The sequence below is a fragment of the Canis lupus genome, chromosome 19 (genome assembly GCF_048164855.1).
Source record: "Canis lupus baileyi chromosome 19, mCanLup2.hap1, whole genome shotgun sequence".
In the NCBI taxonomy this organism is placed as follows: Eukaryota; Metazoa; Chordata; class Mammalia; order Carnivora; family Canidae; genus Canis; species Canis lupus.
This window is the reverse complement of record NC_132856.1, coordinates 52,982,040-53,006,371: the sequence shown is the minus strand read 5'-3', so window position 1 is coordinate 53,006,371 and position 24,332 is coordinate 52,982,040. Positions and strand designations below refer to the sequence as shown.

The window sequence follows — 24,332 nt, the reverse complement described above, 5'->3', positions numbered from 1 at the left end:
ATAACAATAACTTTAGGAATTCAAGCTTTTGAGATAGAGTAACCTGTATCCAGACTCTGGCTCTTCCTAATTGATGATCTTGGGTCAGTGACTATTTTTGTCTAGTGTAAAGTGCCTTAACTGAAGAATGACAGTAATAATAATTATGTTGATAATCATATGAGTTACTATTGCTTCTGGTACCTAGTAGGCATTCAGTAAATGATGATTGTTATTTATATTCATGTGGTATACTACTCTACAATTTTTAATGGCTTTCACTAACATAACTTCATCTTCTACAGAGAGCTAATGAATGATGCTTCATGACAGCTGAGTAATGCCTGTTGCTTAAAGGCTGATAGTACGTGGTAAGATTCCACTGCTACTTAAGAGGAATTGAGATTGACCTATCCACGAAGTTCAGACACTGTCTTGAAGGACTTTGGAAAAAAGAAAAGTTCAGGCAGATTCTGCTGTCATACCCACGGGATGCCAGCCATTGATCTTTTCTCTTGTGGTAAGCCCTTGTTGATGCTCCTGTCAGAGATTGCTTTACCTGGCCTGTGAACAGCCTGTCTTGTGGTCAGGGTCTAAACAGTTTCTATGCTGTCTAGGAGGGGGCCTAAAGAGATAAGAACATTCTGATTTCTACATCCTGGAATTTGGGAAGGAGAATTGAGGATGGGCATTTTTGTGGGAGACGGTCTGCTTGATCACATGATGAGATTCATTATTTTTGGCCAAAGAAAACAACAACTTTACCTCCCTAGACTACCAAGTTTCTTTTTCTGAAAAATGGGATTATTAAACTTTTCCTCCCAAAGCTCTAAACCCTTCTTCTGATTTCAAATAAGGCAGTTTGCTTGGGTATTTTATGGCAACAGCATGTGTGTCAATTCAGAATTAGTGTGGAGTAGCTTCTAGCCTGAGTGGAAACTGCACGACCTGGGTTCTCAGGTTTTTTTTCTTCTCCCCAAGGTCATCTTTCTCAAGATTTTTTCTGTCTTCATGAGGAAAAGTCAGAAGGGGAAAGGATAGTGACCAAGTGTCTTATAAATTATTCTCAGGTAAGTAGGAACTTTATTCTTTTATAAAAGTACATGCTTCTGGAGTGCCTGGCTAACTCAGCCAGTTAAGTTTCTGCCTTCATCTCAGCTCCTGATTCCAGGGTCCTGGGATTGAGTCCCACATCAAGCTCCCAGTCCAGCAGAGAGTCTGCGTCTCCCTCTACCCCACCCCTAACCAGCCAGCTTATGCTCTCTCACTTGTTCACTCTCAAATAAATAAAATATTTTTTTTTAAAGCACATATTTCTTCCTATTAAGTAGATATGTTTTCTTCTAGTGGAATGGAATTCCTTTAGATATATATAAGGCCTGCTTAAGGACTTGAGTAGCCAGTTAAATCTCCTTATGTTTTAGGATTTTTTAATGAGGTTGACAAATGACATAGGGAAATGATATTATTATCCCAGTATTTACTAATTCAGTCCAGCTCACATCTATGCTGATTGTGTGCTCTCATTGTGCTATAATACACTGTGACAGAGTGGACATATGTTTCTAAGAATTTGTGCTATCACTGGAGTAATCATTCACCACCATTTATTGTGTCTATAATGTGTTCAGACTATGGTAAGCCCTGTCAATAGAGGAGAATAAGACTAGAAAAGGGTATAATATAGTTGTGATGAGATACATTCAATTGGGTGAAAGAGGTACTCTTAAAGCTATATGACTGGATGATGTCACCAGTGAATATGTCCAGATAGGAGAATGGGCATGAGGACTACCAAGCCCTGGGAGAGATGATAGGAGAACATGGAATGCTGTCTAAGCTTTAGGTCTCCCATTTTCTTCATTGAACATGGATTTAGATGGTGACTGCCTGATGCTGGGATGTTTGTGGTGATTTAGGACCCAGTGACCTTTGACGATGTGGCTGTGGAATTCACCCAGGAAGAGTGGACTTTGCCGGATCAAATTCAGAGAAGGCCATACAGAGATGTGGTGCTGGAGAACTACAAGAATCTAGCTTCAATAGGTAAGGCCGGTACCATGTCTTCATTTAGCTTTTTCTGCAACAAATCTTTAAGTGACTGTGTTCTAGACTCTTCTGACTAATGGCAATGCAGCAGTGAAAGATAAGAGAGACATTGTTTTTGTTTTTGTAGATCTTACATTGAAGTGGCTTCCTCTTGAAAATGAAGATGTTTTTATTTTCTCTATGGAATGAAAGACTTAGGACTTCAAAAATGTTTTAAATTACGAATTTGAGCCTGGGTTTCAGGGGGAAAGATGGGAATCCCTTTTGATGAACAATGAGAGAGTATATGTTTGCATTTTAGTTTCATTTGGAAGTTTACTGGTTTGATAAAGTTGTCACAAACATTTTATTGTTTCTCAAGTTATAACTGACAGTATTTGGTATTCCTGAAGGGCAGAATCTTGGTCCTGATTTATGGAATTATTTGTCATCCCTTTAGTGTTCTTGTATCAACCTTCTTTCTCTGCTAGCCAAGCACCAGGTGTGCAGACCAGGTCTGATCTTTCAGGTGGAACAAAAAGGAGAGTGGAGGATGGTAGGAAGAGTTCTGCAAAGTAAGGGAGAGAGGAGAGGTTATTAAAAGACAAACAAACAAAAACACACAGCAGGAATCCATAAGAGTTGCAGTCTATTTGGAAATGTGAAATAAGAAGCTTTTGAAGGTGAATTTTTCCTGAGAATGCTAGTACCTTTGGTTTCTATGGTTCCTTGGGTACTTCAGACTTCTCTTTAACTTCTTACCTACTTTTCTGAAATTTCCTTTTGGCCTGACAGTAAGATCTATTTCTTCTTTAAATTTTGCGTTTAGCTCTTTATCCATTTCCTTTCAGCTTGCTTTCCTGGTTCTGCTGCTTTTTGTTCACGATCAGTCTCAATATTTATAGAGTCATTTCTTAAAACACCTACCAATTTGATCAGGACTTTATCATTGCCAATTTCTTAATATAGTCAGATTTCTCAGTCTCTGTATATTCATTTCTTTTTATTTTGTAATCTGTTTTAAGTCAGACTTTGAAAGTAAGTACACATCAGTCTTTATTTTTAACACTTTCCTTCCATCATTTATTTTTCCAAGACCTTAATGTTTTTTTTAATCTTATTTCAGATTGGGAGATTTGTCTTAATTCCAAATGGTCAGCACCTCAGCAGAATATTTTGCAGGGGAAAACACCCAGTGTGGTAGAAATGGTAAGATTCACAGTGTGTAATACTTTGCCTTCCACATCAATGGAAGATTGGAAATTCCATAAAATAGAAAAACAGCATGATAACCATAACAGACATTTGGGGCTAGTGTTATTGATCCCAAACAAAACTGTTTCTCATAGAGTCTGAGCATTATGAATTTGACAAACACTTTAAATACTCCCTAAGGTATATTCCACAGTATTCACTTAGTATTTCCATATATATAATTCAGATAAAATTTTGGATAATTTCATCTCAGTCAGTTATCAGCTAAGCTCTCTAAGAATCCCGGCGAAAGTAAAGACTACTAGAGAACTTTTGAGCAGAATGGTCATTTTATTCTGTTTGAAAGCACTCAGGTCTGGAACCCTGCACTGCATGCAGTGAAAATGGAAGAAAAAACTTCAGTCATACTGGTGTGTTTCATGTATAGTATAACAATTCAAGATAGAGGGGAGGATCTCTGAATATAATAAAGCTGGAAAACTTTTATAAGTCATCACTAATTTCTTCATCAACAGGAAAGAAGCCATATTGGAGAGGAAATTGTTTAATTTTAACCATTGGGAAAAGGCCTTCAGTGAACATTCCTGCTTTAAGATTTACAGATTACTCACATTAGAAAATTTGTGAGTGCAGGGTGTAAAAGCCTTCACAACTCTGCTCTTAATGTACACAACAAAACCCATAATAGAAGCCTTATAAGTGTAATCAGTGTGAAACCATCTTCAGCCAAAATCCACATCTGGTTCACAAGAAAACTTAGAAGAAACTGACTATGGGAAAAGCATTCCTTCATCCTCACACCGTAATGTAAGAATTCATAGAATTCTATGAATTCATAGAATTCATAGAGGCTGTATGCCTTTGAGGAATGTAGGAAAGCCTTTTCTCATTCTGCAGGCTTTTTTGTACGTATGCAAGTTAACAGAAAAAATCCTACACATTCTTTAGATGTGGGAATACCTTTATTTGATCTTCATGTCTTAATTCAACATTTAAGAACTCAAAGTGGAAAAAAAAAAAAAGAACTCAAAGTGAACTGATGCCTGTGGAATGTAAGAAATTTGAGAAAGCTTTTCCTTATTCCCCAAATCTTGCTAAATGTATACAATTTCATAGAGAAACATTGTTTGCAAGGAGCGTAGTAAAGAGTTTACTTGCTTCCCAAAACTCAATATTCACATGTGAGTTCACACTGGAGAAAAACCCTCTGAGTGCAGTAAATGTCAGAAAATCTTCAATGATTATTCAAGTCTTTTATTTATTTATTTATTTATTTATTTATTTATTTATTTATTTATGATTATTCAAGTCTTAGAAAACACAGAAGAACTCACACTGGAGAGAAGCCTTATAAATGTAAGGAATGTGGAAACGCCTCACTATATAGTTCCTCACACCTTACTATACATATAAGAACTCACACTGGCAAGTAACCTTAACAATATAAGGAATATGGGAAATCCTCTAGTAACTCATCTTGCTTTAAAAGTCACATGCAAACCCACCTTGAGTAAAACCCTATAATTATAATCAGTGTGGGAAAGCCTTTATTTGATCCTCATTTCTTACTCAATATTGAGTAGAACTGAGTGTAGAAAGACCTTTTGAGTGTAAGGAATATAGGAAATCATTTAGATATTCCACACACTTTAGTCAACATAAAAGAACACCTACTGGAAAGAAGTCATATCAATGTAAAAAGTGTGGGAGAGCCTTCACTGTTTCATCAGGCCTTATAGTACACATGAGAACTCACACTGGTAGATGACCTTTTGAATGTAAGGACTGTGGGAACGCCTTTACCGTCCACATACCTTATTCAACATTTAAGAATTCACAGTTCACAGGAAAGAAAAATGTAATAAAAACATAAAAAAAAAAGAAGTGGGGGAGAGGGACCGCCTGGGTGGCTCAGTGGGTTAAACATCTGCCATCCCCCCAAGTCGTGATCCCAGCGTCCTGGGATCAATCCCTGCATCAGGCTCCCTGCTTAGGAGAGAGCCTGCTTTTCTCTCTCCTGTTTCTCCCTGTGCTTGTGTGCACACACACACACACACACTCTCTCTCTCAAATAAATAAAATCTTAAAAACTCAATAGAGAGAAGCCACATAGAGATGAGGGATGTGGGAAAACCTTTTAGTACTTCTTCATTCCTTACTGAATGTATAAGATTGCACACTTGAGAAAAGTTTATGCTTACAAAGAATATGGGAAAGCCTTTAATACTTTATCTTATAAAACATACTAATTCACAGTGAAGGTAACCTTATTAATAAGGAATATAGAAATCCTTTAGCTCTGCCTTATACTTTACTATTCAGCTGTGATTTCATAGATATGAAAAATCTTGCAAATGTAAAAAGTGTAGGATTTAAAAAAAAAATTTATCCTCCACTTTTGGAAAAATAAAGCACACATTAGGAAAGATCCCATAAGAGAAAGGGATATAGGAAGACCTTTAATTGTTCTTTGTTATTAGGAAACATAATTCACACTGGGGAGGAACTGTAAATTATAAATGTAGGGAATGTGGAAGACTTTATATTACACAGAATAAGTCACTTAGTCTGTGAACGTAAAAACTTCTTTCAGTAAATATCTTACGTATATTTTTTACAAAAATTGAAATCCTAAAAGAGTTTTTATTTTATTTTTTTATTAATTTTTTGTTGGAGTTCAATTTGCCAACATAAAGCATATCACCCAGTGCTCATCCTATCAAGTGCCCCCATCAGTGCCCATCACCCAGTCACCCCAACCCCTGCCCACCTCCCTTTCCACTACCCCAAAAGGGTTTTTTAAATGAAAAATCTAAAAAGGAAAGAGAGAAAAATCTTTGTTACAAAAGATGTTTTGTTTTGTTACAAAAGGTTTTAAAATAAAACCTAAAAGTGTAAAAATTTGGTAAAGTTTTAGAGTACAAATTTTTACTTACTACATACAAGAAAATTGATACCAGAAAAGAAAACCATTTTTATTTAAATGAGTTGATTCTCTGCATATGTGTCTCTTCTCAAAGTAGACCTGTAGATTTAAAGACCGATAATGTTGAACATCTTTTCACGTATTTGTCATCCATTTATCTCTGGTGAAATGTATGTTCAAATATCTTTTTTCTTGTTAAGAATCTTTGGTTTGTTATTATTATTATAATTATTATGTTATTATAATTATATTGTTATTATAATTATTTTATTCATTTATTCATGAGAGACACACAGAGAGAGGCAGAGACACAGGCAGAGGGAGAAGCAGGCTTCACGCAGGGAGCCCAATGTGGGACTCAATCCTGGGACTCCAGGACCATGCCCCAGGCTGAAGGCAGGCGCTAAACTGCTGAGTCACCCAGGGATTCCCTGGTTTATTATTGAGTTTGGTTTTCTTAATGAACAGGTTTATTGAGGTATAATTGCTATGCAATAAACTATACGTATTTTAAGTGTATGACTTAAGTTTTGATGCATACATACGTCCATGAAACTATCAATTGGGATCCCTGGGTGGCGCAGCGGTTTGGCACCTGCCTTTGGCCCGGGCACAATCCTGGAGACCCAGGATCGAATCCCACGTCGGCCTCCCTGCGTGGAGCCTGCTTCTCCCTCTGCCTGTGTCTCTGCCTCTCTGTCTCTCTCTGTGTGACTATCATGAATAAATAAATCTTTAAAAAAAAAAAAAGAAACTATCAATTGTTTTCCTGTACACTAGCAATGAATAAACAGAATTTGATATTTCAAACACAATATACAAAACTGATAAACAAAACCAAAGAAGAACTAAATAAATAGGTATTTAACGTTCATGGATAGACTTTATATTGTCAAGATGTTAGTTCTTCCCAGCCTGACCAATAGATTCAATCAAATCAAAATTGTAGCTACTTATTTTGTGGGTATTGACAAACTGATTCTGATGTTTATATGGAGATGCAAAAGACCCAAATTGACAACACAGTATTGAAGGAGTAGAACAAAGTTGGAGGACTGAAACTACCTGGCTTCAAGATTTAATATAAAGCTACAGTAAGCCAGCCTGGTATTTGGTAAGAGAATAGACAGATTGATGGAACCGAACACAGCTGAGAAATAGGTCCACATAAGTAGTCAGCTGATCTTTTGACAGAAGAGCAAAAGCAATGGAATGGAATAAAGATAATTCTTTCCAACAGATGATGCTGGAACAACTAGTCATCCACATGCAAAAGAATGACTCTAGATCTTGAACACTCTTCATAAAAATTAACTCAAAATGCATCGTAAACCTAAGTGGAAAATATGCAACTATAAACCCCTAGAAGATAATATAGGAGAAAACCTAAATGTCGTTGGGTATAGCAATACCTTTTTTTTTTTTTTTAAGATTTTATTTATTTATTCATGAGAGACAACAGAGAGAGACATAGGCAGAGGGAGAAGCAGGCTCCATGCAGGGAGCCCGACATGGGACTTGATCCCCTGTCTCCAGGATCACGCCCTGGGCCGAAGGTGGCACTAAACCACTGAGCTATCCGGGCTGCCCATCCTTTTTAAGTATAAGACTGAAAACTCGATCTATAAAAGAAATAATTGGTAAACTGGACTTTATTAAAATTAAAAACTTACGTTCTGTTAAAGACGTCAGGAGTGTGACAAGATAAGCATGGATTTGGAGAAAATACTTGCAAAAGACACATTTGGATAAAGGACTGTTACTCAAAATACATAAGGAACTCTTAAAACTCAACATTAACAATTGCCTTTCAAAAATGGGCCAAAAACCTTAACACACTTTTCCACAGATATACAAATGGCAAGTAAGCATTTGTGAAAAAATATTCCATATCATGTCATCAGAAAAATACAAATTAAAATGGGATATCCCCACACATCTATGGGAATGGTCGAAATCTGGAACACTAATAGCACCAAATGCTTCTTTGCTGGTGGGAATACAAAATTGTACAAGTGCTTTGGAATAGTTTGGTCGTTTCTTTTTTTTTTTTTTTTAAGTTTGGTTGTTTCTTATAAAATTAAACATACTCCTATAAAATTATCCAGTAGACAGGGTCCTTGGTATTTACCCAAAGAAGTTGAAAACTTATGTTCATTAAAAAACCAGCACATGGTATTGCAGGGTTTTGTTTTTTTGGTTTTTTGTTGTTGTTTCCACATGAATGTTTGTAGCAGGTTTTTTGTTTGTTTGTTTGTTTGTTTTCCTAATTGCCAAAACTTCAGTAGGTGAATGAATGTCTTCAGCAGGTAACTGAATAAACTGGTGCATCCAGACAATGGAATATCCAGCACTTAAAAGGAATGAGCTATCAGGCCTTGAAAAGACCTGGAAGCACCTTAAATGCCTATTACTAAATGAAAGAAGCCAACCTGGAAGGGTTACATTATTGTATGATTCTAACTCTATGACATCCTGGAAAGGCAAGACTGTGGAGATCAGTGGTTGTTGCAGGGAGGAGTGGATGGAGATATGAATAGGCAAAGCACAAGCATTTTGAAGGCAGTGAAGTACCTTGTATGACGCTAAAGTGGTGAAAATGCCATGCTGTATTTGTCCAGACTTTAGAGTGCACAACAGAGAAAGTGAACCCTAAGGGCTATGGGTGATGTTAATGTGTCAGTGTTGGTTTATCAGTTGTAACAAATTTACCACCCTGGTGTGAGATGTTAGTAGTGGTGGAAGTCATTCATATGTAGAGGCAGGAGTATATGGGAACTCTACCTTGTTCAGTTTCATTTTGAACCTAAAACTGTTGTTTAAAAAAGTTTTAAAACTAATAGAGACCTTTGCATCCCCAAACTGTGGGCAGGAAACAAGATGAAATTTGCCTTTAAAAGTACTCCATTAAAAATATGGTCCTATGGGAAAGCAGGTGTGATTCAGGTAGCTGAACCTCACAGAGAATCATTCCTATGATACATTACTGATCTTTAAGCAAGAAATAGACAAGATGTTCCAGTCTTTCAGAATTGCTATGGATCATTGGCTACAGTAGGCCTCTCATTCCTCCTACTCCTTCCTTCCTTTATGAATGATAAGCAGCCAGCATTTTATTTTTTTAAAGGTTATTTAATTTTTTTAGTAATCTCTGCACCCAGTGTGGGTTTTGAACTCACAACCCTGAGGTCAATAGTCACATGGTCTTCTGGCTGAGCCAGTCAGACGCTCCCAATCCCTTTCTTAAAACAAATGTCTATTCTCATTATCCTTTCCTCCTCTCACAACTATATACTGAGTGTGTGAGGAGTAAATAACTTGTCTCTTCACAAATCTTCAAGAGTAACACTCAAAGCAAACCCAAGCAGTCTTTTCCAGATTGGACCTGATTTAGTTGTCAAGATTCTGGACATAGAACTTGAGTCCGATACTGTGGGCACAAGGTTCAGGCATGTTTTTATAGGCAGTGACTATTTGTGTATGTGGAAAGTATATAAGTAATTTGTGACAGACTGTGATGATTTTCAAACGTGGCCCCCAAATTCTTTGACCTCCCCTTGAATCTGGGCATACTTTCAACCTTTTCCTAGAGGAGTACAATATAAATAAATGGTGCCATATGATTTCCCAGTCTAGGCCATAAGAGACCGTTTCCCTCCTGGTTATCTTGGCATCTTTTCTGTTGGTATATTTCCTGTTGGTATGCAAACAGTTCTGCTGTGACATGGTGGGGCTACATGGAGGTCAGCCATAACCATGTTCTCAGCCTTCTAACTATTTCAAGGAAGGCAACCAGATGCATGTGTGAGTCTCCAGATGATGACTCCAGTCTCATGTCTTTTGAGTCACCTTGAGCTGTGTGAGTCTTCCCAAATAAGGCCCCTGGTCTTTGTAGGGCAAAGACAAGCCATCCATTCCCTTTGTGTCTTGTCCAAATTCTTGACTCGTGGTCTGTGAAAGTAACAAAATGGTGGTGGGTCCATACCAGCAGTTTTCAAACTTTTTGACCTCTGGACTCCTTTATACTCTTCAAAATCGAGTACCCAAAATGCTTCATTTTATGGGCATGGTATCTATGAATATTTGACATTAGAAGTTAAGACAGATGTTTCACATATTTATGATTCATTTCATAATGTACATATTTGTGAAAAATAACTTTCCTAAAATGAAAACAAAAAATGTGAGAAGTGAGAATCTCCTCTTGACCAAACTTTAGTTAAGTCTGCTAGACCTTTTTCTGGATTCGTCTGTGCATTTCCTTAAAATACTTATTTTAGGAAGAACCCTGCTAAGTCAGTTTAGCAAGAGTTCCGCATCCTCCATTAGTGATCCTTCTGTGTGTCTGACTGGGTTCCTTATCCTCTACCATCTTTGAAGTGATTTCTGATCACCCTGGCCCATCTTCAGCAAAGATTCTGTTAGGTCACTTCATTCAGAAACCCCCTAATCCTTGTTTCCTCTTAGTAATTTTCTATCCACTGATTCCTATCCTGCTCCTTTGCTCTAATTTCCCACTTACATGCTGTATTAGAACTTGTGCCCATTCTCTTTCCCACTGTAAAGTCTTGTTGCAGTGGTCCCTGTACCTATCTTAATGGCTAAAAAAAGTCTGCCTCACTGTCTTTAATGAATGTCATTAAGTATTTTTTCCCCTTAACCAAATGAGTGACAAGCTTTACAAAAAAGATTTTATAAATCATTTTGTCTAGTGTAATTAATGACAGCTAGACTCTTATACCTGCTTCTGCATTCAATTTTTTGCCATAAGTTTTAGATAAAGCATATATAGAAAATTTGGCTTTATTGAGACACATAGTTGGAAAAGAGAAGTATTTTCATAGAATTTTGGCTCTTTGATACTTTGCCAAAACTCAACTAACGGTAGTTTCTTAAGGATTTAGCTGCACCATGGCGTATGAAGTTCTATCAGGAAACCCTTGCTGTTCTTTTACATTGAAGTCTATTGATTTTCTTACATTTTGTATATTTTTCCCATATGTGATTTTTTTTTAAGATTTTATTTATTTATTCATGAGAGACAGAGAGAGGCAGAGACACAGGCAGAGGGAGAAGCAGACTCCATGCAGGGAGCCCGATGTGGGACTTGATCCTGGGACTCCAGGATCACACCCTGAGCCAAAGGCAAACACTCAACCACTGAGCCACCCAGATGTCCCCTCAGATGTGATTTTGTGTCATCATGTGTTACTTGGATAGGGAATAGTTCACTATGGTATGCATATTTTTCAAATGTTGACCTATTTTATTATCCAGCATCTAACATCATCATGGACTAATGCAACTATTGATCATAGCAGAAAGGTTTGTAAATGTTGAGAAACTTCCAGCATCATGGTTGCAGTTATATACGTTTTCTAGATTTTTCTGTTGCCTCAAGGACATTTTTAAGGAAAACTGGAATTTTTTTTTTTTTTTTTTTTTTTTATCATGAGTCTGTGGCAGTGAAGAATACAATGATTGTGGCATGTGGTGCCACTACCTTGATTTCTGCTAAGGTGTCAGCACTTATACCAACCATTGCTTTTATAATTAGTATAAATGTTAGCATGATAAAATGGTAAATAACAGAACTATTCTAACAATAGTTTTGACCTCACAGACTGCTTCAAAGTGTCTTGGGGTCCTTCAGCAGTCTGGCAACCACATTTTGAGAATTGCTATTATGTATCACTATATTTGAGTGGTTTGTTACACAGCAGTAATGACCATAACAGACTTACTCTCTTTTTCTTCTTATGATTAGTCTCTTCAGTGGTCTAGACAGTTAACTGGGAAAATCCCAGGGACCCAGTGTGCTTCAGAATGTGGCTTGCTTTTTGCCCAAGTACATACTGGATGTTAAGGGCTCAGACTGGAGCCAGACCGTTGAAGTCTAGGCTCTGCTGTTTTGCTTTTGAGCTATGTGTTTGGGGTACTTCCCTTAGCCTCTTCTAAGCTTCATTTCCATTTGCTAAATGAGATCTAATAAGGCAAGTTATTTCTTACCAAATGTCAGTGGAAAGTTTCTAACAGTCATGACTCAGAAGGGCTGGTGAGAGCTCCCAGTTACTTTGCACTTTATGCCATGAAATGCCCTGAGCTTTCCATGGATTGAATCACTTGGTTTTCATTACAACTCTCTGAGGGAGCCACTGTTCCTATTCTGCTTATGTGATTTATGTGACATGAAATATTCACAATCATTTCTGGTGGATTCTAGCTCAGCATTTCACTTTAAACTATCCTCCCCCCCCCCCTTTTTTTTTAAATTCATGAGAGACATAGAGAGGCAGAGACACAGGTAGAGGGAGAAGCAGGCTCCATGCAGGGAGCCTGATGCGGGACTCGATCCCGGGACTCCAGGATCATGCCCGGAGCCAAAGGCAGGCGCTAAACTGCTGAGCCATCCAGGGATCCCCAAGTATTTCAGGATATTAACGTGACAGTAATTAAGCACATGATTTTATTAGTAAGCCACTTACTCTGCAGATCCCAAAATGAACCTGAAAAACCCCTATGGCTGGCACCACAGACCTATTAAATCACAGTAAAATCATATCAGAATAAGACTGTACTTTTTGCTTATTTTGCTTTTTAATAATCTTCAAATTTAGACCACAAATAGAAGGGGTGTTTATTTTTCTCCACTGTTTTGGCACCTGTAACAGTACAAATGATTTCATTTCAGGTTATCACAGTTACATGTTTTGGTTTTCAGGAATCTCAAGAAAATGAAAAGTTTGTTACTGTCATCAAAATAAGAGAAACTAAATCTTCATTTGCCTATTGTAAAAAAAAACTTAGCATTTGACAAAGGCAGGTAATTTTTTAAAAGTATACGTGACCATTTAATGAAGCTAGAGTTTTTAATTTTGGAACCCTGGAATCCCCCAGATTTAGCTTCTGGAAATTTGTATTGAAAAGTGTCTCAGCTCTTAACCTGTATGTGGTACAATTTTGCCAGGTTTTGATCTTGGTATAAATGGCCAGAGGGACTTTTGTTTTTTCAAAAGAAAAAAAAAAAAATCTCAAGTAGTCATTTTTAAAATCTAAAAATTTGGTCAATCAATAATACACAAACTAGAAATACAAATGCACACGTTTCTAATGGAAGAAGAGCTAACCATTGAGATTGAAAGTCTGTGTTCTTCTTTTTAAAGAGAAAAAATTTGTTTTAATTGTATTTATTTGACACAGAGCATGCAAACACAAGCAGGGGGAGCTGCTGCAGGAGAGGAAGAAACAGGGTCCCCACTGAGAAAGGAGCTGGGTTCAGGGCTTGATCCCAGGATCCTGGGATCATGACCTGAGCCACCCAGGTGCTCCAAAAGCCTGTTTTCAACTTGAGGTCCTTTTTGCATTAAGAGTAAGGATTTTAGGCAAAAGCATCACAAAGTGTTCTTGGATTGTATGAGCCTATGGTGGGTTGGTATAAATGCAGTTATCCTAACATGGCTTTTTACAAATGCTTTTGAGGAAATCTCCAGCATTTCTACGCTGCCTACCCCAAATCTGACTGGACTGTCCAAGCCCATAGGGGCCCGGTTAAGAGAATCTGTGTCATTAGTTTTCAAATGAGATTCATACAAATGGAAAATTCACATCTGGTGCAGTAGTTTTTATGCCAAACCCATTCATGTCCCCAGGTTCTGCTCGCCACCTTGAAGCCATCTCTGTGGGTTCCCTCCCCCACTCCATACCACTCCTCTGCCCCAAATGTTTGCAACCCTGAGAGGTAGGATTAGGATCTGCCCTCGTTAGTCCTTTGAGTAGAAGTGCTTTGAGGCGAGGGCCCAGGGTTGTTCACTGTAGTAGCAGGGAGCAGAGCTAGTTGTGAAGAGACATTCCACTGTGAATTTCTGGACCATTTGACTTTGGAATTTCTCTTTTCCTCCATTTCCCCAAAAAAACTGTTAAACGATGGAATCAAATTTCATTAGTGAACTCTTCTAGGGTGTGTTCCTAAGAATAAGCAGCCTAACCTGTGCATCTGCATGTGCAGCTGTGTCATTTCCTCTAGGAACAGGAAGCTCTGGGTTTGCACAGTGCAAAAACAAAGATGGCCAGGGCAGTTATTGGCCAAGGCTGTGTGTGTACAGTGGAGCTCAGGACGGGTAGTGGGTGTTTTACTTCTGTCTCAGAGTGTCCTGCTTTGTGCCCCAAGTAAAGCAAAGAGTCCTTGGTCAATAAAAGTGTGTAAACACCCTTACAGTTCACCTAGCAGTACCTTGTAAGGCTGTGCTCATTATGTGGTAAAAACAGATGCGAGCCTCCTTGAAATCTTTTTTTGGGGAAATGTAAATTGAAGAATTTACATTAAAAAATTTTTTTGTTGTGCCCAAGATTGTGAATCCGAGAAACCACCATGGAGCCGACATCGATGCAAGTACATGAGGGTTTATTTACAAGCTCGAGCTGGAGTCCAAGTATACTTCACACAGCAGAGGGGCTTGGACCCCGAAGTGGGTTACAGCTGGGTTTATTATGGACTGGTCTAGGGGATTTTCAGAAGGGGTGGAGGAATTTTTTCCATTCCAATATGGGGGACAGGGTGGAGGAGTTTCTTAAGATCTGATAAGGGATTCTCTGCCCAGGGCATTCTGAGCTCTGTTGTCTTTCTGATATGGGATTCCCTGTCTTACTCACAGGGGCCTACGCTGTACTTGTGCTAATGCTAAACTTGAGGTGGAATGGCCTTAATTTTCTTGGCCTCCACATTTTAAATTTAAGTAATCCCTACACCCAACATGGGCTGGAAATTAAAACTCCGAGATTAAGAGCTGCATGCTCCACCCGAGCCAGCCAGGTGCTGGAAAATTTTCCAGTTTAAACACATGGTTCTAGGGCCTTCTGTTTACTGGCAGGTATTTTATGGAGTCGGTCTGCCTGAGCAGCACAGCCCACCAGGAAGGGATTGAGATTTCTTTTAACCACAGATCTCCACTTCTGAGTAGCTCCATTAAATAATAATATGGTTCTCTTAATTCTTAAATCTGTGTCTAGGCAGATGTTTTATTCATCGAGGTATCAGGAAGAGTCAGAGAGGAGGTTCTGGAGATTTTTTAAATGCTGAATTTGGAGTGTCTAAATGTAGTAACAACACCCCCAGAGTACCTAAAATCTACCCTTTTCTCTACCAGATTGGGATTTTCACTTAAAAGTGCACTCATGGACTCCATTTAGGCAGATCTTAGTCAGTCTTCAGGGTCCTTATAAAGTACCATTTCTTGGTGGGTAGTCTTAAACCTCTGACACCCAACGTTTTGATTTTTCGTTTTTGCTTTTTGTTTTTAAGTACCAGAATATAATTCTTTAAATCAAGTACAACCTCGGTGGGGACTTAGGAAGATAGGAGGGGCAGTGACCTCACAAGTGAATCCATAGTGGCTTAGAGGTGAGGTTTAAGCCCCTTTTTCGAAGTCTTGGAGAACTGCCTTTTCCCCTTGGGGAGATCGTATAGCGTCAAAGAGCTCTGCGGTCAGGAGCAAGTTGCTCCACTCTTCAGGTTTCCCCGGTTTTGTCTACACCTTAAGTCCGGGCTTGAATTCACCACCTGAGGTCAAGTGTCATTCCCTACGGACTGAGCCAGCCAGGAGCCCTCGCTTCCTCTTTGAGGGAATAGAAAGCCTTGACTTTTACCAGCAGCCCCTCCTCGGCCACGCCGCGCAGCACCTACCCGCACCTCAGGGCCCGGGGCAGATCCGCTCGAGGCCTCACGCGGCCGGAGGCCGGAAGCGGAAGTGCGCCGGGCGGGTTCTCCCTTCCGGGTCCTGCGGAAGCTGAGGCCTGTGCCTTCTCCCACTGGCCGGCCGCCTCGCCCCGCGCTGACCCGGGTTGGGCCCGCGGTTGCAGAGGGCTGTGTGGGATTAGGGAGAGATCAAGGTTAGGGTTTCCGGCGCTACCGGGCCCGGCCGTCCCTGCCGTTGCTTCCGGAGCCCCGACCGCCTTCCCTCCGCGGTCACTCGTGACTTCGGCCCCGAGAGGAGGCGGGCGCGGAGGTGCGGTCGGGCGCGGAGGTGAGGCCTTCAGCCCGTCCCTGAAATTCTCCCCCAAATATTCTTACTTAGTTATTTTCCCACAAGGAAATGCCATTTTCTGTGTCTCATTTCCTGCGTTAACGGCATTATTTTGAGATACGAGTTCACAAAGATCTTGCTCCCCCCCCCCCCCCGCCCCGGCCTGAGTTACGTGGAACCGTCCTCGCGCCCTGTGGACGATGGAGCTGGTCCCCACCGTGGCCCGATTTCTCCCCGTTTCTGCACCAGGGCCGAGTTTCAGAGATAAACTTGTTGGGTGTCACGTATAGTATTTCTGGGTGTTGCCAACCTCCCCAGTCCATGGGGCTTGTTCGGCTGTGGAGCTTGAGAGTGTTTCCGTGACCTTATGATCTAAACTGAGCCACCCAAGCGCCCCTTGAATTGTGTTTTTTATAGAGTTGGTTAGGATTATTTTTAAGTTTTATGAAATACTATTACAAGATACTTTTATTGTGTCATTGTGATGATCACACTATTTCCTCCTTTGATCTATGAATAAAACGAATTAGATTTTCTAGTAAGCACCTCTGGGATAAGCACAACTTGGTTCCGATGTATTATCATCATTTATTAATATGTTTGGTTTGAACTTTAGGTTATTTGTATCTGTGTTTAGTTTTTTTAAGATTTTATGTGAGAGGGAGAGAGAGAGAGCGCGCAAGACCAAGGGGAGAGAGAAGCAGACTACCTGCTAAGTAGTGGGGCTCCATCCCAGGATGCTGGGGTCCTGACAGGGGCCTAAGCACAGGCTTAACTGACTGAGCCGCCCAGGAGCCCCATGCATCTGTGTTTTTGTTTTTGTCTTTTAAAGATTTTATTTATTCATGAGAGACACAGAGAGATAGAGAGGCATAGACACAGGCAGAGGGAGAAGCAGGCTCCATGCAGGGAGCGCGACATGGGACTCGATCCTGGGACTCCAGGGTCACACTCTGGGCTGAAGGTGGTGATAAACCGCTGAGCCACCCCGGCTGCCCTCATCTGTGTTTATTAATGAGATTTGCTTATAAGTTTTTTTTTTTATCATGGCTGTGTAATGTTTGATGTTAATATTATACCAGACAAAAAGAACATTCTTTTTCCCTTTATACTCTTAGTCAAAGTAATTCCTTTGATAAGTCAAGCTATTATGTAAAATTTATAAAAAGAGGTGTCTGCCTCCTCCTTTCTCCTATGTGGTAATTGTATAAGGTGTTGTAATAGAATAATCAAAATGCAAGCCTGACATTGTGGATCTTGCACAATTGTGGAGTTTCACATAATGGCTAAATTTATAAATAAAACCTTCCAAGTATATAACTCTATATAAAGTATATAACTTTACAGATTCAGAAAGTTATTATCTCTACTAATATAGTGATATACAAACATGTGACATAGCCAGTCTTCATAAGTGTGTCTGATCACTGGAAATTTTTGAGTCAGGTTGGAGTTTTCTCCTCTGAATGGCAGAACCAACAACCCAAGCCTGGTATTTTCTTTGTGAGAAAATTTATTTATTTATTTATTTGTTTGTTTGTTTGCTTATTTATTTATTTATAGATTTTATTTATTCATGAGAGACACAGAGAGAGGGAGGCAGAGACACAGAGGGAGAAGCAGGCTCCGTGCAGGGTGCCCAACGTGGGACTCGATCCTGGGTCTCCAGGATCACGCTAAACTGCTGAGCCACCCAGGGATCCCTAGTGAGGAAATTTAAGTGCCTAGCTCTTTTTTTTTTTTCTTTTGTTTTATATTTTATTTTGTTTAAGATATCTATCCAGGCAGTAAGTTATTGGGGCTGGGGATGCCTGAAATCTCTCTGAGAAGGTCAGCAACAGCCCAGATTATTTCGGGGTTTTTTCAGCTTTTTTTTATTGTGATGAAATATACATAACATAAGGGGCACCTGGTGGCTCAGTTGTTTGGGTGTCTGACTCTCGATGTTGGTTCAGGTCTTGATCTCAGGCTCCATGCTCTGAGGGGAGCCTACTTAGGGGGGAAAATACATATATATTTTATATATGCTGTGTACACACGTATGTGTATATATGTCCTACACGTGTGTATATGTCATACATTTACATAACAACACATATGTGCGTGTGTGTTGTATACACGTAAATGTGTATATGTTATGCATATGTGTGTATAACGTGTAACACATGTACGTGTGTTATATACATATATTTAAAAACATAAAATTTGCCATTATAAGCATTTTAAATATACAATTTTGTGTCATTAATCACATTCACAATGTTGTGCATCCATCACCACCAAGTTCATTTTTTGTAATCTTAGCATTACTCAGTTTATTTCTGTAGAGGCATTTTTTTCTGAGTTTTATTTTTCAAGAAATTGATCTGTTTCCTGTGAGTTTTGAGCTTGGTTGGCATAAAGTTAATCATATCTTTTGTGTTTAATCTCTGTAGCATCTATAATTGTGTGTAGGGGGGGTTCTTAATTTTCTTTGAGCCTTCCTTTCTCCCTTCTTTTTTTCAAATAACATTTTCCTATTTTATTAATTTCAGAGGACCAAAAATTTTTTTTTGCTTGATTAACTTCTACTTTTTGGTTTTTAAGATTTAATTATTTATTTTAGAGACAGTGCACAAGTGGGAGGGGAGAGGGGAGAGAGAGAATCTCAAGCAGACTCTGTGCTCAGTGTGGAGCCTGACCCAGGGCTCAATTCCAGGACCCCAATATCCCAACCTGAGCTGAAACTAAGGGTTATTGTCTGCTTAACCTACTGTGCTACTCAGGCCCTCTACTTTTTGTTTTCTAGTTCATTTTTTTTCTATCTTTTCTTCCTTCAACTTTTTTTCTTTTAGTTTGGGATTTTTTTTCCTCTAAATTCTTTTTTTTTTTAATTTTTATTTATTTATGATAGTCACAGAGAGAGAGAGGCAGAGACATAGGCAGAGGGAGAAGCAGGCTCCATGCACCGAGAGCCTGACGTGGGATTCGATCCCGGGTCTCCAGGATCGCGCCCTGGGCCAAAGGCAGGCGCCAAACCACTGCGCCACCCAGGGATCCCTCCTCTAAATTCTTAAACTGGAAACTTAGATTAATTTTTAACTTCATTTTTTTCTAATGTAAGCATATGAAGGTTACTTTTTTCCCTAAGTTCCACTTTAGCTGCAGCTTACAAGTTTTGCTACTTAGAATTGATTGATAATCATAGTATTGTGTATTTTCTAATTTCCGATTTAATTGGAATAATTATATATTTTATTCATGAGTTATTCATAAAGATGTTCTCTAAACTCCACATGTATGGCTTTTAATATTAGATCGAACCATATGAACCTGCTAACTTTGCACCGCTTTTTTACCTGTTGAAATGGCAGTGTCATATGGCTCAACATAATAGTTTTCTTTTTTTGGCTGAATTTTACTTTGTCAAGGAACATAGCTGTATATAAATCCATTGAAAGCTTTAAAACCATTGCTCGCTTTGGCAGCACATATGCTAAAGTTGAAAGCTTTAAGACTAGCTGCATGTTATAGGAAAAGAGCTAGTTTTTGTAAACACTCCACATGTGGGGATGCCTGGGTGGCTCAGCAGTTGAGCATCTGCTTTTGGCTCAGGGTGTGATCCCGGGGTCCCGGGATTGAGTCCCACATCGGGCTCCCAGCCTGGAGCCTGCTTCTCCCTCTGCCTGTGTCTCTGCCTCTCTGTGTCTCTCATGAATAAAAAAATAAAATCTAAAACAAAAAACACTCCACATGTGTTTGAAAAAATGTGTATTCTCCATTTATTGAGTGTAGTGTTTGTGTTTTAGGTGAAGCTTGTTCATTTTACTATTCAAATCTTTATTTTTTTTAAGATTTTATTTATTCATGAGAGACACACAGAGAGAGGGAGGCAGAGACACAGGCAGAGAGAGAAGCAGGCTCCATGTAGGGAGCCGGACATTGGACTCGGTCGTGGGTCTTCAGGATCACGTCCTGGACTGAAGGTGGCGCTAAACCGCTGAGCCATCCCGGCTGCCCTAATCAAATCTTTATGTCCTCATTTTTTTCCCTCTGATCTCTGCATCACTGACAGTAGTGTGTTAAATTCTTTCACACTGATGGTGATTTGTCTATTTCTCCTTTAATTCTGTTAGCTTTTATGAGACTATACAACTTCAGAATCTTTGTATCTTCCTAGTGAATTGAACCTTGTATCCTAATGTAGTTGCCTTTCATAATGCCTTTTGTTTTTAAAATGTGTGAAATCAGGGGTTCCTGGGTGGCTCAGTTGATTGAGCATCCAGCTCTTGATTTCAGCTCAGGTCTTGATCTCAAAGGTTGTGAGATCAGACCCCCTGCTGGGCTCTGCTCTGGGCATGGAGCCTACATTAAAAAATAATATATATATATATATATATATATATATATAGAGAGAGAGAGAGAGAGAGAGAGAGAGAAAGAAAGAAAGAAAGAAAGAAAGAAAGAAAGAAAGAAAGAAAGAAAGAAAGAAAGAGAAATCAAACCATTTTGGCTAATATTTGCCTAGTATATAGTATATCATTTTTATTTTTGAATTTAGTCCTGTGTTGCCTTTTTTAAAAAAATATTTTATTTTTTAGAGAGAATGAGCCCAAGCAAGGGAAGGGCAGAGAAAGAGGGAGAAGCAGGCTCCCCCCAGAGCAGGGAGCCTGACACGGGGCTCAGAGCTCAATCCCAGGACCCGGAATCATGACCTGAGCTGAAGGCACATGCTTAACTGACTTGAGCCACCCAGTGCCCTACTCTCTTAAGTTTCTGTTTCCATCTCCTACCCCCACCCCGTTTTTTTAGGGACCAGCACACTCTTTTCATGTTTTTAAATATTCTTGAGGTTTAAAAATGTTTAAAGTTTGTAACTCCTAGCAGGAAAACATTATCTAACTGAATACTATAATGGCAAACCACTGTAGAATGTTTCAGTTGCATGTGGGGCAGAGGGATATAGGGATTCTCTTCACATCACCTCAGCTTTCTTCGTGAGAAGGTCAGAGGTACACTGGTTTGTATTAATGCGACCTCCATTAGGTGATCAAAGTTGCTTTTCCTTCAGCAAGGGCTTTTCTTTGTCGGAAGGGCATTATGCTTGACCTCCAAATTTGGCTGACAATTTACTGATAAGATTCATAACCTTTGGGTTGCTCTGATATTTTGACATATTTGCTGGGTTCTGTGCTACATCCTGGAAGGCTACCACAACTTCTGGATCCTGCATGGCTGTAAGAACCTCTGGGTCAGTAAGAATTTCATTGAGCCCAGGGATTCCTGCCATTCCAGGTGTCTTGCCCTACCTTTCCAGGCATTCCTCCAGAAAAATTAATAGGCATTCCCCCAGGAAAGCCACCTGGGAAAGAGCCATACTGAGCTCCTGATTATCTTCTGGCTTCTTCCTCCCTTGGGGCTCTCTCATGTTCTTCCCGGGTCTTCTTAACCCTTTCTATTCTTTCTTTGATGTCTCACTCTTCACGATTTTGCTCATACTTCCATGTTCAGCAATTTCCTGGGCCCTCGTTTGAACTTCTTTCAGCATTGCACTAGCATCTTCATAATCCAATTTACAAGCAAGGGCAATATCGTGTACTGCTTCTTCCCAATGACCCAGAAGTCTCTGTGCTTTCCCTCACCACTTGTAAGGCTGAGTTGAATCAGGGTTTATTTCAATAGCTCTGTCACAGTCTCGAATGGCAGCATTTGGCTTCTGTAATTTGATGAAGGCACTAGCTCTCTTGGCATACAGAATGGTCAAGCCAGGATTCAGTTTGATGGTATCTGTGTGCGAGGCAGTGGCTTTCTGTAGTTCACCATCATTTGGGGCATCAATGGCAGCCACTTTTTTTGTCATTTGCCTGATCCATCATTTCTGTGGTTATCTCTACATTTCATCTCCCATTTCTTGAAGGGCATCAGTATCTGGTTCAATCACACCTTCATTGTCCATTTCTAGATCACTTTCCTCACTTGATGGTTCGTCTGTCTTTATGTTTTCCTCCGCCTTCTTACTGTTTTTTCTTCCTTGATATTGTCTTCTGATTTAGTTTTATGAGTAGCAGGTGGTATTTTAACCCTCATGCTCTCCAACCACTTCCACAGGAAGCACATTTCCTCAGTCTGCTGATGCTCGGATCCTGCTTCTACATTTTGAGAAAAGCCCGAAGCTCGCTCACTTTGCGGGGTTCTGTGGTCCAGAGGCAGTGGAAGGCGGCAGGCGCAGCTGAGGTTGCTGCCCGATTCCAGGCATGGGTGCTAGCTCAGCATGGCCATGTGGAAGGAGTTCATCTCCTCCCTTTCTTTTTTTCCTTTTTTTATTAATTCGTTAACAAAAAATGGACTTATTAGAGAGACTAAGTCATTTGTCTTTACAATGTTCTGTATTGGGCAGCCCCGGTGGCGCAGCGGTTTGGCGCCGCCTGCAGCCCAGGGTGTGATCCTGAGACCCTGGATCGAGTCCCACGTTGGGCTCTCTGCATGGAGCCTGCTTCTCCCTCTGCCTGTGTCTCTGCCTCTCTCTCTCTGTCTCTATGAATAAATAAATAAAAATCTTTTAAAAAAAATAAAATGTTCTGTATTATAGGTTTGGCTGATTGCTGCTTCTTGGTGTTTAACACATTTATCTCTATTTCCTGTTAAAAGTCGCTAGTCTAGAAGCTTGGCTAGATTGAGGCTTGATTTCATAAAGTCACTCTTAAACTAACAAAGATATTTCAACTAGATTTGGGATTTTAGGTTGATAGTTATTTTTTCCTCAGCACACTGAGGGTATTATCCCATTCTTGTCTGACATCCATTGTTGCTGTTGGAACTGAGCCATAGCTTGTTTTTCCTTTTTAGATGATTTTCCCCCCTGGCTGCTTTTAAGATTATGGGGGAAAAGTAAACACTGAAGAAGAAAAAATTACAATGAATCTAGATGTGGGTTTCTTTTCATTCATTCAGCTTGGAATTTATTTTGCTTTCAGAATCCAAAGGTTAGTGTCCTTTACTCATACTAGGAAATCAGTAGCTAGTTCTTCATCAAATGGTACTAACAAAGTTCTAATCTGGTTGGAACTTTGCATTGAGTGTCTGACTTAATGAGTGTATTTTTGATTTCCAAAAGTCATGTTAGTTTTTTTAAACCACTTGACCATCTTATAGTGTCTTATTCCGTATTCATCTGAGTTTCTCTTAAGTCTGTTAAGTAGTTTTTTGTATTCTCTGTCTAAAAAGTCTAATATCTGAAGTTGTGTTTTTTGCTTTTATCCACTGCTGCTTGTTTTGGCTGCTTCTCACTCCTGGCACATTGTATATTTGCATTTTATAATCTTTAAACCGTGACTTCCTCAATTTACTTGGAACATGTAAAAAATTTATTTAAGTAATCTCTACACCCAATATAGGACTCAAACTCACAACCCCGAGGTCAAGAGTCGTACACTCTTCCAACTGAGCCAGCCAGCCCCCCACCCACCATTTACTTGAAACTTTATATGTGGGAATTCTTTGAGACGTGGCTTGAAATTGAGTTTTTTTTTTTTTTCCGAGATAGATCCATTTGTTGATACTAATTGCAGTTAGTGTGGCAATGCCATTTAGGACCCTATTTATTTATTTATTTATTTTTTATTTTCTAATTTATTTTTTATTGGTGTTCAATTCGCCAACATATAGCATAACACCCAATGCTCATCCCATCAGGTGCCCCCCTCAGTGCCCATTACCCAGTCACCCCCACCCCCCGCCCATCTCCCTTTCTACCACCCCTTGTTCACTTCCCAGAGTTAGGAATCTCTCATGTTCTGTCTCCCTCTCTGATATTTCCCACTCACATTTTCTCCTTTCCCCTTTATTCCCTTTCGCTATTTTTTATATTCCCCAAATGAATGAGACCATATAATGTTTGTCCTTCTCCGATTGACTTCTTTCACTCAGCATAATACCCTCCAGTTCCATCCACATCGAAGCAAGTGGTGGTTATTTGTCGTTTCTAATGGCTGAGTAATATTCCATTGTATACATAAACCACATTTTCTTTATCCATTCATCTTTCGATGGACACCAAGGCTCCTTCCACAGTTTAGCTATTGTGGACATTGCTGCTATAAACATCGGGGTGCAGGTGCATTTAGGACCCTCTTTAAGTGAAATTACTCTTGAGGTTTTTTTGCACTACACAAATAATGTGAATTTGG

General features: G+C 39.5%; 2 protein-coding genes, 1 long non-coding RNA gene and 2 pseudogenes across 7 annotated transcripts in view; 3 read left to right on the top strand and 2 right to left on the bottom strand.

Moving 5' to 3' along the window:
- Positions 1-361: 361 nt before the first annotated feature.
- Positions 362-4,282, top strand: LOC140610875 (zinc finger protein 559-like). The gene is given in 6 exon segments (XM_072787387.1): positions 362-499; positions 961-1,049; positions 1,899-2,025; positions 3,134-3,216; positions 3,738-3,761; positions 3,763-4,282. Coding segments are annotated over 6 exon segments (438 nt in total). The 5' UTR covers positions 362-471; the 3' UTR covers positions 3,850-4,282.
- LOC140610868 (zinc finger protein 177-like) overlaps positions 1,887-24,332 on the top strand; it is a 30,409-nt gene continuing 7,963 nt past the window's right edge. For 2 of the 5 annotated variants that reach the window (XM_072787374.1, XM_072787371.1), the window contains exons 1-2: positions 1,887-2,025; positions 3,134-3,216. The gene's annotated coding sequence lies outside the window, so the exon portion shown is untranslated. Of the gene's footprint in view, positions 2,026-3,133; positions 3,217-16,003; positions 16,168-24,332 lie in introns of those variants that run through there. The other 3 variants (XM_072787370.1, XM_072787373.1, XM_072787372.1) reach the window with 3 other exon arrangements.
- Positions 2,330-24,332, bottom strand: part of LOC140610877 (uncharacterized) — a 37,545-nt gene continuing 15,542 nt past the window's right edge. The window contains exon 3 of the long non-coding RNA XR_012012333.1: positions 2,330-2,575. This is a non-coding gene — a long non-coding RNA (uncharacterized lncRNA). The remainder of the gene's footprint in view (positions 2,576-24,332) is intronic.
- On the top strand, positions 3,995-9,507 carry LOC140611205 (uncharacterized; annotated as a pseudogene).
- On the bottom strand, positions 21,245-22,949 carry LOC140611204 (hsc70-interacting protein pseudogene; annotated as a pseudogene).